The sequence below is a fragment of the Rhipicephalus microplus genome, chromosome 3 (genome assembly GCF_043290135.1).
Source record: "Rhipicephalus microplus isolate Deutch F79 chromosome 3, USDA_Rmic, whole genome shotgun sequence".
Lineage (NCBI taxonomy): Eukaryota > Metazoa > Arthropoda > Arachnida > Ixodida > Ixodidae > Rhipicephalus > Rhipicephalus microplus.
Genome location: NC_134702.1, coordinates 230585898 through 230603072, shown reverse-complemented (window position 1 = coordinate 230603072; position 17175 = coordinate 230585898). Strand labels below are relative to the sequence as shown.

General features: G+C 44.2%; 1 protein-coding gene across 2 annotated transcripts in view; it reads right to left on the bottom strand.

Annotated features, from left to right (window-relative positions):
- LOC119167549 (arylsulfatase B) overlaps positions 1–2335 on the bottom strand; it is a 197987-nt gene extending 195652 nt beyond the window's left edge. The window contains exon 1 of one of the 2 annotated variants that reach the window (XM_075890775.1): positions 2132–2335. In XM_075890775.1, the coding sequence (XP_075746890.1) occupies positions 2132–2320 (189 nt within the window). In that variant the 5' untranslated portion in view covers positions 2321–2335. The remainder of the gene's footprint in view (positions 1–2131) is intronic. The other variant, XM_037419056.2, reaches the window with a different exon arrangement.
- Between the last annotated feature and the right edge of the window lie 14840 nt (positions 2336–17175).

Sequence of the window (17175 nt, the reverse complement as noted above, 5' to 3'; positions counted from 1 at the left end):
TTGGTGGTCATGAAAAAAATATTCATTCCGAAAATTTCCTGCAGGATTACAAAGATTCCCCTTTTTCTTTGGCTCAAAATGACAGGCGAGAATTCCCTTACAAAGGGAAACTTCCCTACACGAAGAATCACTGCTATCGATGCCGCCACCGGAAGCTTGGAGACGGGCCATAGCTCTGAGCAGTGCAGACGGCATTGAACGCTAGGCAAGCGTAAGTTATTGTTTTCTTTCTATTTTAGAAACTGCTGCCGAATAAGCAACTCTATTGGCTATAGTGAGCTGACTATAGGGTCTACAATGATCGTTCAATAGGTTCCCCTAATAATATTGTTAATAAATATATTGTTAGTATTACAAATATTTATTTCCACCTAAGCAGTGCAGATGGAGGGTGTTAGAAAAGAAGCGACGAGCCACTTGACTCAGTTCCCAGCCCACGGTTATGACTGGCTGAGGTAGTGGTGGCGACAAAACACATGTTATTGCGCAATAACTTGACTAATTCTAAATGAAGGCAATACAAGCTATATAGACTTTTCATATAGAAATAGGCATACAGAAGCATTTTTACAAATTCTCTTTACAAATACAGCAAAGAGAAGGCATTAACAGCAAGGGAAGAGAGAGAAACGGAAAAGGCGACACATTAGTTGACCCACATAAGGGTAAGATTAATGATATCCTTTGACTGTTTCAAGAGTTGACGAGAAACTCGCAGAGCTACGCCAATGTTATGTCTGTAATCTGAATGTCCGCGAAATGACGTTTATTCAGTTGTGACAGGAACTGATAAGATACTCTTTACAGTCGATAATTTTTCTTGTGCGAGGAAGCACCAAGCGTGGCTGAATACAATGTTGGCTCATTGACCTTTAGGTTTGCATACCGGCTAACCCTGATAATGTAGGTAACTGTCTTTTATGTAGTGCTGTAGCAGTCTATAATCACGTTAATTGAAAACATTGTTGATGCTGTGTGAAGTAACCAAGGGATAAGTTTCTTGTCCCTCAGGAAAGTTATAAATTAAACAAATGATTTTTCTGTGCAATACAAAAATCTCCTGCCATTACTTTGTGTCATCATGGCTCACATTGATAGAGAGTATTTTAAATGTGATTTAATTAAATCATCATATACGGCGAGCTCTGCTTTTAAAGGTAACAGTAATGTATGACGCAAAATTATGCAATCAGCTCTAGAGGTTTTAGGTAAAAGAGTATTGACATCGTCATTTCATAGCATGCTTGGTTTAAAATAAACTCCAAGCGATTTTATAGATTTCACAAAGAACTAGAAGTCCAACCTTCAGGCTCTCGGTCTGGAACATTGCCTCTTTATTCCGTGTGACGCTTTCTTCTACCTAAAGGTTTGGATGTTTTTTTTTTACCGAAAGATACAGCTATCGAAATAGTGTGTTCAAGGAAAAGAGAAAACACTTTGGCAGGCCATTAAACACATGCGAAACAACTTCATAAAAAATGACCAAAATCAGAAGAACTTCCAAGGCTGCGGTATTGGAGAGGTAGATAACGGAAACTGAGAGAGTTTGTAAGTTACCCTTTACGAAAAACTGAACCAACTGAAGAAAATATGATGACAGGCAGTATTGCTCACTAATACAACGGTGAATAATAATAATAAAAAAAGACTCGCATAGTCCTTGTCGTATTCGTCTAAGACTTCAAGACAAAAGCCATTTTTATTTTTTTTACTTCTCAGTCTACGTATTGATTCTCACCGCCCCTATCCGAAAGCTTTCGCACCTGACATCGTTTGGTACTGCCGTGATGAGCGATTCACCATTGACCAACTGATGGTGTTGTGTGATGATGTTATGTGGACGGCACAACTTCTGTACAGCTGTGATGTTCCCATTGCATCAAATGGGGACGTTATCGCTTGATGATGACTTTAACACGAAAAAGTTTTATGCCGGGATCGATTACGGTTCCTTAGGATGTATTTTCGGGGCGGAAAACGGCTCGTAAAAGTGGTGACAAAGAAAAGTGAGAAGAAAATGCTTCGTTGATTAGGATGACCTGCTAGTCAACCCTGAACCTCTCGGTAGTACGGGACAATGTGTGCCAACGCTCGTGCGTGAGCCTTCAAAAACGCGCCTAATATATCTCACCTCTTTTCGAAATCGCAGTGACTTTGGTTGGAGCCCGGTGGAGCAGCAGTGTAACCGTCCGAGTTCGGTGAAGTGCTGTATCAGGACACTAACGAGTGCCGCAAGAGAACGCTTCGGTACTTTACACTTTTGTTTGAGCGAGAGACAGGTTAGCGGCAAGCGGAACGTGGGCTCACGATCATTGCTCATGCTACCAGTTCATCATCCCGCGTTGCTCAAGTGTCGGGGTCCGTCACGCTACGCAAAACCAAAACGGAAATTGAACACCTGCACAGCAAAACACGAAAACATATGTACACTCAACCGATTTTGCATGTACATCGACAAATTATATGACAGCAGAATACATGATAATGTGCGCCATCTGTCTGTCCATGCGTCCATGCATTCATGCGTCAGTCCACCCATCTGTCCACGTCCGCGCATCCGTCAATCTATCTGTCCCTACTTTATACTAGTCGGTGACTTTAACGCAGATATTATAGACCTTAGGACGTACCTTCACCCTCTCGTCATCATTCACATGACGGAGATCCGTGTGTTATTGCGAGAGAAATTATTTGAACAAACAGTCTCGGGCGGATTTTCTGGCGAGTATTACCTGGAAAAATTTTAATGTGAGCACTTCGGATCAAATATTGGTCCAAGTGTATTTTATCATTCATGTTTCTGTGTGAACACCTGTAAAGAAAAAGAGGTAATAAAGAAGAAAAAAGCTGTGGTAGCTCAGTGGTTGGACATCGAACGCGTTATTTGAAGGTCGTAGGTTCGAATCCTGCTCATGACTGGTTATTTTTTCATCCACTTTTCTTTCTTCCTATTTGCATTCCATTGGTTCTAATAACTTCCCCTGTACATTCCTTGGCATTACTGTCTGTTATATCTCATTATTATTGTGTCAAAATACGGAAAAACGAGCCCTTAGGTATTCACTTCTTTCCCTTATTTCATTTATCGAGGGTCTCGTACTGGCAGACTTGGTGTCAATAGGTTGTATACCAGGAACTATTAATCAGCTACCCGCTAGTAATAAGTTCACGTGCTACGTGACGCCAAACATGCGCATAAAAGAGTGGTTCACACTCGTCGCTTGGCATATAGATGGCGCTGACTGTCACTCCTACTTCTAAATTCACATATAAACCCAAAAAAGTGGATGGAGGGGAGGCCGCTGTGGTAGCTCAGTGGTTAGAGCATCGAACGCGTTATTCAAAAGTCGTAGGTTCGATTCCTGCTCACGGCTGGTTATTTTTTCATGCACTTTTCTTTCTTCTTATTTACATTCCATTGGTTCTAATAACTTCTTCTGTACATTCCTTGGCATTACTGTCGGTTCTCATTAATATTGTGTCAAAACACGGAAAAACGAGATCTCAGGTATACACTTCTCTATCTTATTTCATTGAACGAGGGTCTCGTACTGGCAGACTTGGTGTGTTTAGGTTGTATAAGAAGGGCAATTAATCAGCTGCCCGCTCATAATAAGTCCACGTTCTACGTGACGCCAAATATGAGAATAAGAGTGTTTTCAGACTCGTTGTTTGGCTTATAGATGGCGCTGACTCTCACTCCTACTTCTAAATTCACATATAAACCCCAAAAAGTGGATGGAGGGACGGCCGCTGTGATAGCTCAGTGGTTAGAGCATCGAACGCGTTATTCGAAGGTCGTAGGTTCGTTTCCTGCTCACAGCTAGTAATTTTTTCATCCACTTTTCTTTCTTATTTACATTCCATTAATTCTAATAACTTCCCCTGTACATTCCTTGGCATTACTGTCTGTTATATCTCATTAATATTGTGTTAAAACACGGAAATACGAGCCCTTAGGTATACACTTCTCTCCCTTATATATATATATATATATATATATATATATATATATATATATATATATATGTATGTATGTGTGTGTGTGTGTGTGTGTGGGGGGGGGGGGGGGGGGGGAAGGACGTCCACGCGCTAGCTGCGGAGCGAACATTGCCTTTCCAGCCGGCCTCGCACACGCTTTTTTCGCTGATGATTGCCGCGCTATTGCGCCAACGATGAGCGCGCCTCGTGTCCCCACAGCAAGCGGGAGCTTCTACTGGCTGCTGTCTCAACACCAAAAAACGGTGCCAAAAGTCTACCTGGAGCAGCCGTGTTCTCCTACACCAGCATTTTGTAGAGTCACGTGAGATTGGATCTAAATGAATTGACTGCCAGCCTCATTTTTATATCAACGCCATCATTACGCGCGAGCATTGTTGTGGTCATCCACTGTGGCCACGCCGCAGGAAACTTGGTTACTTCGCAAGCGTGCGTTTCCTACAATAATACTGCTCAAACTGCTAGCCTTGCTTCGTGAAACATTCCAATATGTTGCTATCTCATTGATTGCTTTAGCCATTTGGCGAAACTGTGACTTTTTCGTACATGCGCGAGTACAGGCATAGGGTTACTCCATCACTGTGGTATATTCAATTTTACTTTTCCCTCTTATGTTCACGATGCATGCTCGGGTGGAAACAAATGAGCCCCTGCCAAAATACGATTCTTAAGTTCTTGTTCTTGGCTGCGCTTACAGATAACCCGCCTTTTACGTATCTCATTTCCTTCTCGCTCTAAACAAAGTGCTTAAGAAGCTGTTATCTGAAAATGAGAGGTTGATAATAGTGGGTGAGAAACATTATTCTCCTGATTGTCAATTCTGACGTGTACACTTCTGACACTCATTGATTTAATAGGTATGGTTTTGAATATACCATAACATCACCAACTCGATGCTTTGATTAAAGATCCCATTCTTATTGATCATGTTGTAAGTAACATCAGCCTACCAATTGCTGCAGGCGTTAATAATGCTGACTCTACGGACCACTTTCAAATTTTTTCAGCAGTTTTCAATGCTCATTTCACTACAGTTGGCACTTCAAATTATAGCACAACGTTCGATACAGATAAATTAATTTCTACAATTGGCTCAAGCTACTGTCTCGTTTCAATTTAATGCATGAGCATACGGCGGCTTCCCTTCTTTGTGATGCTTTGACGAAGGCAGTTTGTACCACATCTAGAATTGTGCGCTGTAAAGTATTTAAAATACCTGGAATACCCTTGGATAACCGATGGTTTATTAAAAGAGCTTGAGGTAAAAAGATAATTTGTATAAGAAAACTTGAAGAGAGTCAATCAATAGTTTTCTACTTAATAGGTGGAAGAAGTATTGGAAGATTCTCACTAGCACTTTCCGGGGAGCCAAAAGGCGACACTACAAAACCGAGTTTGCGCAGAAAAAAGATAACTCTAAAAATAATTAGAAATACTGAATAAATTTTTGAATCGTAAGTACCCAGCATTTATATATAAAATTGAACATGACCGCATTCCTTTCAACCATTCTGCTGAAATATCTATTCCGCTTTCCGATCATTTCGCATTATTTTAGAGCAGCCAGTTGTCAACTTTTCAACCTGGAATAAATCATTTGTGCCATTAATTTTGTCTTTTCCCAGTTGCCCAAGCGAGTTTCCATCCACTATCCGTAACGCTCAAAACACAAGCACTGGATTAAATAGTATTTCAATAGGCCCTTCAAAACAAGTTGCTGACATAGATTCATCTTCAAAACTGGTGAATTTACGCAAGTATTTGAACGTGCTAAGGCGAACGTGGTTTTCAAAAAATGGATGAAAGAACTGCTGTCAAATTACTATCTCATTTTCATCTGCCCACCCCTAAGTAAAATAAATGAAGTTATTTGTTTACAAACTAGGTACTTTAATCAATTGCACATAAGGAAATTTTGCCAGTTCTACTAATTCAGCATTGCTCTGTCTTACAGATCTCTTTAACAAAACGTCTTCATAGGAATGAATTCGTCGGTTGTGTCATTCTCGGCCTGACTAAAGCCTTTGACATCATTATTCACATAATTTTGTATCGTAAACTAGAAGCCACTGGGATCCCTGGCCCTGCTGTAGTGTTTTCGAAGCATTTTTCAGGTGACCGAGTGTTTGCGGTGCACGAACGTAAAACATTATCTCCTCCTAGAAGTACTAACCAAGGAGGTGCCACAGAGTTTAATTTTGAGGCCATTGCTTTTATTGCAATAGCAGTTATATGGACAGTCTAGACTGGATTTCGCCGCCAGCGTCAGCGTCATCGCCACTCACCGTATAAGTATACGTATCTATATATATGAAAATGCAAAAAAGAAAAATAACCCAGAAAAATACTCCGGCGTGCGGAACCGAATGCGGGACCTATGAATTGTTAGTGCAAGGCATTAGCGACTGAGCCGCATAGGAGCAGCTGATTCAGCGTTAAAACGGCGAACTATTTATATCTACCTCTTACCGCTAGTGACGGGCAGCTCAGGGGGAACTCTCTTGTTCTGAGCATTACCAACGACATAAAGCAATGAGGGCGCGTCGCCACATCGTCACGACGTGGCGGCGTATGCTCTCATCTCCTACGCGTACTTTGCCCCGCGTAGAGGGGGCAGGATGGACGCTCACGCCTGCACTTATCTCGCGGTAGAGACAATCGCACGCCTTGGCTGGCCTTGACCTTTCACCGAAATGGTTCTGTTGTAGTTACCAGGTGCGCAGAGATTACTGCAATCGTTGCACAGCCCCAAGGATCTGTTCGCGAAAAGTGCGTGCTTTTCAGACACAGCGAAGTAACAACGGAGGCGATTTTTTGCGTTCATTTGTACCTGTGAGTGCATTTCGTGCGTTATTTGTGCGTGAGAAACGCAGGGCACGTTCCGATCTGCTTACCATTCGGCGCGTGACCTTTCAATTTGTTCCTCTTGCGTTCATTTCTTCGGCTGTGTGGCAAAGTTGTGACTTTTTTTCATTTAAATAATGACTTTCCAGACGTCACTCATTTATGGCACTATGTATTGTACGCAGACGGTACACTATATATATACCGAGTAAATCTATGTGTTCATTACTAAATAAACTAAATATAGCGTTTTATCACCTAATAAATGGTGAAATAATAACAATGTAGTCATTATTTCATCTAAAACAATTTTTTGTTTTCCATGCACATCAAAAGCCTTTCAATAATTCTCCTTTCTTATCATTGAAAACCAGTTTATTCCCATGAATGACTCTGCGGTATATCTAGGCGTGACAATAAACTGGCATTTGAAGTATTATATTCATGTCAATCATAAGAAGAAGTCGACCTTCATTATCTGTGCGCTCGCCAAGGCACGCCACTATTTTTCACTGCTGCATTATTCATACGCGTAATAACTATGACGTTATCGCTTGAGTAATACCTATCAATGTTATCTTCATTCCATCCAACATATAAGAAATCAAGCTGTACGCATCATAACGTACAGTCCTTTTGGTTCGGTTGCCCTTACGCTGCTTAATGAGCACAAAATTTTATCTTTCGAAAAGGCACTTCAGTACAACATAAGTATATTGTTTCATAAGTTAATTAATTCCCAGCTAATTTTTGAAGAGATTGAATGCAGCTCTTTCAAAAATACTAACCCCAGCAGGTTTGCTTCTAAATACAATTACTTATTACCGCTCATTTGCCCTAACTACAGCGAGAAAATATCTGAATGATCTATCATTCATTTTTGGAATAGTTTGCTTGATGAACCTGAAAATGTGCCCAAATTTTCACATTTCAAAACATCAATAAAATCTTTCCTTTTCACTACTAATTTCTCGCTTTAGCTGTAGAATTGTTTCCACTTGTTCACACTTCTTTTATTCATGTCTATTTAGGTTGACTGCGTATAAATTAACATTTCGTCTTCATTTTCAATTCTTTAGTGCACTTTTCCTACATCTGTGTATTACTTGAGTTTTCATTGCATCGCTTTATATATCATATTTCACATTAAGCATTTTATTTCATTAGTGTTGATATTATTTTAATTTGTATTTCAAATGTTCTGAGATGTCCGGCCTGTTTTGGCTTGTATATGGTCATTGTAATCACCTGATTATCTTCTGTCAATCATTATGAATTCAATTTCGTTGTAGATCGTAACTGATTGTAACATTCATACTATCAATCAGGTAATAGAGAAATGCTCAGAGTATAACCAACCACTATACATAGCCTTCATAGATTACGAGAAGGCGTTTGATTCAGTATAAATATCAGCCGTCAAGCAGACACTGCGGAATCAGGGCGTAGATGAAGTATATATAAACATTCTGGAAGAAATCTACAGGGGATCAACTGCTACCATAGTGCTTCATACAGAAAGGAACAGAATACCAATCAAGAAGGGTGTAAGGCAGGGGGACACAATCTCCCCAATGCTATTTACCGCGTGCTTACAGGAGGTTTTCAGAAGCCTAGAATGGGAACAGTTAGGGATAAGAGTTAATGGAGAATACCTTAGTAACTTGTGCTTCGCCGATGACATTGCATTGCTGAGTAACTCAGGGGACAAATTGCAATTCATGATTACGGAGTTAGACAAGGAGAGCAGAAAGGTGGGTCTTAAAATTAATCTACAGAAAACGAAAGTAATGTACAACAACCGGAGAAAGGAGCAGCGCTTCGAGATAGGTAACAGTGCACTTGAAGTTGTAAAAGACTATGTCTACTTAGGGCAGGTAATAACCGCAGAGCCTAACCACGAGACTGAAGTAACTAGAAGAATAAGAATGGGGTGGAGCACATTCGGCAAGCACTCTCAAATTATGACAGGTAGATTGCCACTATCCCTCAAGAGGAAGGTATATAACAGCTGTATCTTGCCGGCACTTAGCTACGGAGCAGAAACCTGGAGACTTACAAAGAGGGTTTAGCTTAAATTGAGGATGACGCGGCGAGCAATGGAAAGAAAATTGGTAGGTGTAACCTTAAGAGACAAGATAGAGCAGAGTGGATTAGGGGACAAACGGGGGTACGGATATCATAGTTGAAATAAAGAAGAGGAAATGGACATGGGCCGGGCATGTAGTGCGTAGACAGGATAACCGCTGGTCATTAAGGGTAACTAACTGGATTCCCAGAGAAGGGAAGCGGGTTAGGGGGAGACAGAAGGTTAGGTGGGCAGATGAGATTAAGAAGTTTGCGGGCATAAATTGGCAGCAGCAAGCACAGGACCGGGTTAACTGGCGGAACATGGGAGAGGCCTTTGTCCTGCAGTGGACGTAGTCAGGCTGATGATGATGATGATGATGATGATGATGATGATGTAACTGAGGGTGCCGTTTTCAGCTTTCATACTCTTGGAACCTCATCTGTATACAAGTGTCATGTAATTGATGTTTATGCCATTATTAAACTAAAACTGAATTAGTACGCATATAACATCAATACCAGCGTTTATTAGGCTTTGTTTGATGTCATCTTTTCACACGGTTTAACAACACAACCCCACCCTCTATCTCCGAACATGGCCTCCAACCCTAGGTCGCGAGCCAGAGCAACTCAGCCGTTGTTACTAACACAGTGGAACTGCAGAGGTCTCAAGAACCACAAGAAGCGGGCTCATTTCCGCCTCTATCTTGAGACCTTTGAGTTCCTCGTTGCCGTGGTTGCACGGACGTCAAACTCACAAATTACACTGCATTTCAACACAACCCGGAGACATGTATACTTGTTCACAAGCAATATACTGCCCAGGAAGTCACACTCCCCACAACACCGCCTTTCCCATACACGATAGTGTCGGTGCTGCCTATAAGGCGATCTGACCCACCTGTTCATATTTTAAACATTTACTGTCCCCCAAAGCTTAGGAACGTCACGTTCAGTGCAACTTTCACACAAGCTATGAAGGTGGCAGGACGGGACCCCCTCCTGATCATCGGCGACTTCAATGCCCCAAGCAGGTTATGGGGTTACCCACGAGAAGACACGCGTGGAAGGAAACTTGCGGAACTTCTTTCTACACTTGGACTCACCCTCCACACTGATCCCGCCAGCCCAACACGTGTAGGCAACACTGTTCAACGAGATACTTGCCCGGACCTCACAATTACACGCAACGTACACCATGCCGACTGGCTGAACACACAGGACACTCTCGGTAGTGATCATTGTGTAATAAACACAACCGTGTACATGCGTCCCTTAAAACGCCCACTTACACAAGCTCGTATCCCAGACTGGACAACTTTCCGCACCACTCTACCTATTGTAGACCCTCTCCAGTCGGGATACGACACCTGGTCTAAATCACTGACGTCTACACTGAAACAACACGAACAGCTGATACAGCTCACCGAAACTCAAACGGACGTGGACAACCACCTCCTCCATCTTTGGCAGGCCCGCCGCAGCCTCACCAAACGATGGAAAAAACAGAAACATAACAGATGTCTCAAGAAAGGCATCCTAGAACTCACGGAGCAAGCTGCGGAATATGCTGCTCAGCTAGCCGACACTAACTGGGTGGACAGGTGCAACACGGCTGCACGCCAGATGTCTGGTCGCAACACGTGGCGCCTGTTTCGCGCTTTCATCGATCCAACACAAACACGCACGGAAACTCAACGTCACTTACATAAGGTCATGCACAACTTTACAGGAACGACAACACAGCTGGCAAACACGCTCAGGGACCGATACCTGTGCACCACCAAGGACCCCCGGACGGCCGCATACTCCTACGCAGGCAAAAAGAACACGCAGTTGGACACCCCGTTCCAGCTCCACGACCTCCAGCCGGCCTTACGCAAGATGAAGCTTGGCACTGCACCAGGGCGTGACCAGGTTACGGTCAAACTGTTGGCCAATCTTCCCGACGCAGCCTACGCCACGCTCCTCAAATACATCAATAGCGTTTGGGACGGAGAAACTCCTCTCCCTCTTGAATGGAAATCAGCTCTCGTGACCTTCATCCCGAAGGCAGGTAAACCTATTGACGTGGATAACCTTCGCCCCATCTCCCTCACGTCTTGTGTCGGCAAGCTGATGGAAACGATGGTGCGCGACAGACTCTCCGAGTTTTTAGAAACACAGCACACTTTTGCGGACACCATGTTTGGATTCCGCCCTCAGAAGTCAGCCCAGGATATACTTCTACAGCTCCACCATGACATATTAGATCCTGTTGAATGCCCCCACAATGACAAGGTAGTCCTGGCCTTGGATTTTAAAGGGACATTCGACAACGTGAAGCATGAGGTAATCCTTGACCACCTCAGTCAGACCAACTGTGGTTATAAAACATTCAATTATGTTAGACAGTTTCTTACAGACCGTCAAGCCTACATACGCATACAAGATGAGGAACATGGGCCTTACGTCATCGGCTCGAGGGGAACTCCTCAAGGTGCGGTCCTCTCTCCTCTCCTATTTAATATAGCCATGCTTCATCTTTCCCCCAAATTGGCTTCTTAACCAGGGATACACCACGCTCTTTACGCGGATGATATCACGATCTGGGCCACGCAAGGTAACCTGGGTCACATGGAGTCATGCCTGCAAGCAGCAGCGACTGTAGTCGACGACTACGCAACCTACTGTGGACTCCAGTGTGCCCCGGCTAAGTCAGAATTTGTGCACGTACGTCCCTCCCCTCAGGACACAACTCAGCTCCATATCAGTCTTCCCTCGGGACCGATCCGTGAGGCCAAGGAGATCCGCGTCCTTGGCCTCTTCATACACCACCAACGCAAGGCCGACACCACAATAGCCAAACTTCGCACGGTGGGAGACCAGGTGGGCCGTATGGTCCGCCGGGTCTCCAACAAGCGGGGCGGATTACGTAGCAGGGATGCAATGCGGCTTGCCCATGCTTTCGTAACGAGTAGAATACTCTACTCGACTCCCTACTTGCACCTACGCAAACACGAGGATGATCAACTTGAGGTCATCCACCGTAAAGTTATCAAGCGGGCTCTCGACCTCCCTATCACCACGTCCAACCAGAGACTTCTGGCCCTAGGCGTGGTGAATACCTACCGGGAACCTCGAGAAGCCCACCTCGTTAACTAATACACGCGCCTTGCACAGACCCATTCCGGTCGCCGCCTCTTGGACCGAATACACATCAAACACGATTACTATATTGAGGAAAGGGTGAGAGTGCCAGAACCTTGGAGACGCGCCCTCCGGGTCCGACCCCTTCCACGCAACATGTCCAAAGAAAACCACAGTGGTCGCCGCCAGGCGCGCGCGGAAGCGTTGCAGCGACACTTTGGTCAAGAGGAACACGTGTGCTACGTGGACGTTGCCGGCCTGCACCATGGGGGGTGGTATACTGCCGCAGTCATACACAACGAAAACACCGTAAACGGGCTCACTTTCAAAGCCTACAGCGCAACACACGCGGAGGAGATTGCCATCGCTCTGGCTCTCACCTATCCCTCTTCTAAACATATCATCACCGACTCACGAGGGGCCTGTCGGAACTATCAGCTAGGATGGGCTTCACCGCTTGCTCAGCGCATACTGGAACCTAGCTGCCGATACGTTAATCTAACTCCGCGAAATCTGGTTTGGGCACCCGGTCACCAAGGACTCAGGGGTAACGAACAGGCCGATCAGGCCGCCCGTGCACTCTCTTCCCGGGCTACCTCCCTGTCTTTGGAAGCCTACTCGCAATCAGACAATTAGGCCCTTTCATTCAGAGATATTACCAATTACTACAAGGAGGAGCACCGGCGCTATCCAGACCCTTGTAAGGGACAGCATCGCGCTGACGAGCGCCTCCTTTTAAAACTGTTTACCAATACTGTACTGTGCCCGGCGGTGCTAAAACATTTCAATTCATCCTTTGATGGCACGTGTCAGTTCTGTGGTGAGGTGGCTGACACCTTTCACATAGTCTGGGCGTGCCAGTCTAATCCATCTATCCCCCCCAACCCCAATCCCACGAGAGAGGACTGGGAGGCGGCCCTGCTCGGCTGTCAAGACCTGAAGGCCCAAGAGGCTCTGGTTCAACGGGCGCGGGCGGCGTTGCTTGCCAATGGAGCCCCGGAATAGGGGTTCCACCTAGTGCTGTGAGGGTAGGAGGCCAATAAGACCCCAACCCAATCACCTCTCTGTAACCATTTAATGGTTATTAAATGTTTTCACCACCACCACCACCTTTCACACGGTTCACTATATAGCCGGTTCAGGTGTATGTGACTACTGCAGAGACCAGAAATATATAGTGATGATCATGGATGTTAGTCGCTTGGATGCAAATATACCTCTATGCTTCAACGTGGGTGTGTCCACGTTAGGTGGTACTACATAGCTGCCAAACACCAAATAGACGTTGTGGAAGCTCTCATAGACGAATGTACTATAAACAATCGCTTATACCCCTTGCAAAACGTAGTTCAGTTTTTTTGCATACCAACTTCTATGTCGGAGGATTGAACGATGGGTGTTTCGTTGCAACGTTCGTGTTGGCGCCAGGCACGCCTACGCACGCGGTTAGTTTTAACCACGGTGTATTGTTCTTACACCACGTTTTCTAAGGCTCTCACTTTAAATAAAAACGATTGGTTTACTAACATTGCGGCCGGTGTACCGGGTTTGATCATCTCTACCTAGCAGAGTTTAAAAGCATACCGACACGATCTGCGACTAGGGAAGAAGAAAGGCATGTTGCTGACAATGGCATGCAGTAAGTCAGACATGTTCTCGTCTTTTGTTTCATTACAGGTGAGAAATGTAGCGAAAATTTTCAGTAAAAAGTCGTAGATCACTTTACAAAAGGTTCGATTACACAATTTTATCTTTGCGCCAATGACGTATATTTGTTTTGTGTGCGAAGTACAAAAGTTATCACGTGGCATGCCTGCTTGCAAGCCTATGCACTCGGTCATTCTAGTGCACGCTGCAATGAAATTCAGGTGTTGACACTGAGTGTGCCTGAGCAGCCAAAGTATGTTCGGCTACTTCTGGGCTCACCTAGCAGATCTGCTGCGAGCGAATAGGTGGCGCTCTTGTCACAGTAAGCCTTCATTCCTATCCGGTGCTACCAAGTTAAAGCTCCGCTGTATACCCAAAATTTTTCTTCGTAGATATGTGAGTATTGATCAGTAGCGAAGGATGTACATTATTGTAGAATAAAATAACAAGTGTACACTTTTCAAAGATGACCTAAAATGCAATATGTTGAGCATGTTGCGAACGTCTTGAAGACATATTGGTCGGGCTCCACTGAAACCCCATTCACGTTTCTCTTACTTGCACGACTGACTTCGCTTGTTCGAGGCATGCGTCCAGCAAAGGTAAAAAGAAAAGAACGTTAGCCAGCGGTTTTTCAAAATCAATAAGTTTCCCGGCCATGGCAGCCGCATACAGTTATCTGGAAGAAACGCAAAGAACAACTGTTTGCTTAGATATAGATGCGTGTTAAAGAACCTTGCTAGAGGATCGGGACTATGCCTTATGAAGATCAGAGTTGCTACCACAACTACGGGCTGTCCAGAGAGCCCAAGATGCGGCGGTGAGGCTAGCCCTCCCCGATCCAACGTGGGAGCGGCCCGCGACGTTGCTCTAAAACAGTAGCGTTTCTCAGGACCCAATAAAGTTCTTTGTCCGTCTACCTGTTGATCGAAATTATTCAGCCACCTTCCATTACTGCATCGCTGCTAATCAAACCGTGCAGTTGGCTTGTAAACTTCAAGCAATAAATATTATACCTGCATGTAAAGAAAATAGTGACTGAACTGGAGTTGTATTCGTTCGCATCAGTATGTCAATTCACAAAGATTCGAATTTATCTGAACTTGTAAAGTTCCTAAACCACGGTATGATTATGAGAGACGTGGTAGTGGAGGGATGCGGCAATTTCGATCATCTAGTGTGTCACGTGCACTGCCATCGCACACTACACGATACGCAATTATTTGGCCTCCAACGAACAGTGACCGCCGCGGTCGGGAGAATTTGTGATCTTAGGGCCAGCAGCAGACCATTGTAGCCACTGATCCACCATGGGGGATGCAATTCACACAGGAAACCATGCGAAGCACAGTTCTGTGAAGTCAATGTGACCGCGATTCAAAAATTGATGTGAACTGCACAAGTATTTCGTGTACAGCGCTTAGAGCAACGTGGTTGTTGATGTCGGGGCATTACTATGGGATCGCTCATATATTGATAGAAAAACTTTTTCAAGTGAAAATTCATCAGGCGGGTTGGAGGTAAGGTCTCGACCTTGGATAATAGCGTCATAAATAGTCTACTAGTAAAAACCTGGGCAAACAGCTTTCTTATTAGAATTTCTATTACACTACACAAATACACCCATCACACTAAAACTTTCTTTATTTTTTACTCTACAAAGATATAAAAAAAAATCAGGAAATCCTTAAGCATTGCCCTGAAGAGTTGAAGGTGATAGCGTTATCCTGTCACTAGAGAGCGTTATACAAATACTTTGTGCATAACATCTTTTAGAACCTGCTATGCACCCAATAAGTGGCTTTAGGGGAATATGTGCAGTAAACTATAGTGAGTGACTGGCTTCAAACCATTAAGGTAATATCATATAGCTATGTTCCGATGCCCGATTACAATGCATGCTTGTACCACGCATTATTATTGTAATACATCTTGTACTGATAAGGATGTATACAGAACGCGTTTGTTAGTGAAAGAAGTTACTTTTACTGCATTTCCAAGCAGAGAAAGATATTTTCACTGTATTAATAGGCATATGCATCAATAAATAAAGAAGAAGGAGGAGCATGGTTGTGTGGTGAAACACCTACTTGCCACGCAAATGACCCGGGTTCGATCCCACTGGTTCCTAAAGTTTTCTATAATTTGTTTTGTCTACATCTTCCTCTATTTTTTGCTCACGCAGAAGACGGTGATTCTTCGCTCACAACCAACGACACTGACGCTGACACCGGCATTTCTGTGAAACGATCTCTTTGACCCTGTAGTGCTAAAATGTGTATGACATGAAAATTTTCAATAGGGAACAACCATCTTAAAAATATATGTTCTTGTATATGGCCTTGTTGCGAAAACGTAAAATAAAAATATTCAAGTCTGCAATGAACCCCCTACTTGTGGGGCATAAAAAGGCAAGAACTAACGGAAGTGTTACATATACATGCAGCAAAACTTCGACGAAGTACGGTGGCACACACGCGTATATTCTCTGTAGAACCTGCGGCTAAGATGAGCAAAGCTCAGCCATTTTCTCCTTTTCTCTTTCTCTCTCTCGTGCCTCCTTCTTGATGCTGATGGCATGTTCTTACGACGTGTCAAGTGCGCTTCGGCCCGAAGCACTGCCTATCCTTTTCAAACGCCTCTCAGCTGCCACTTTTGTCGAGAGATGGTGATGAAACGATCGCGAACAGAGGAGCCCTCTTGAAAACAGTGGTGCCTCACATGCCAGGAAAAGATGCCGAATGAGCAGCATGTGCGTTGCGACTGAGACGACAGCCCTGATAGATAGATGAATGGGTGGGTGGATGAACACTCTGTGTGAGAAACGAAGAAGGAGACCCGGACCCAATCGTCTGGCTGCATCCATGGTCAACGGAACTATTCAGCGAGCCAGCGCCCGTGTCTCTTGCTTGTAACCCCCGACCCTTCGTCCTCCTTCGTTTGTAACACTGTGAGCGTGTCCTCTATAACTGGATGCCGACAAGTGTGCCACTTGGCTCGGCTACTAAAGAAAAAAAAAATCTGCTTTATTTTTAAAGTTTGCCTAATGTCTTAATTGTCTGTTTTAAATGCCCCACTCTTCACAGTGCCTTCGCTGACAAATTGGCAAGTCACGCGAAAATGGCCCGAACATAATCTAGCCGCGCGAGAAGGGCGCGTTCTAGAGGCGTCAGAAGAAATTTTCTCGGTGGGTGGTGGTGGTGGGAGGTTTAATGGTCGAGTATGACCCTACCCAAGGATCAACTATAATACACAGCTGAATGCAAAAGGCGGCACACATGAAAGGGTGAAAACTGCTTGCCCGGTGCGATCACCGAAAGCACTGGCTCGCATATGCAACTTTGCTGGATGTCCCGCCTGTTTAATGTAGAGGGGTCGTTTATTTGTGCTTTGAGGTTCGTAAAGCAGGCAAAGTTCTCGGATGTCAATTCATTCCATGTTCAATGGCGCTGAATTTGTATATTAGGTATGACCTGCGAGCGTAAT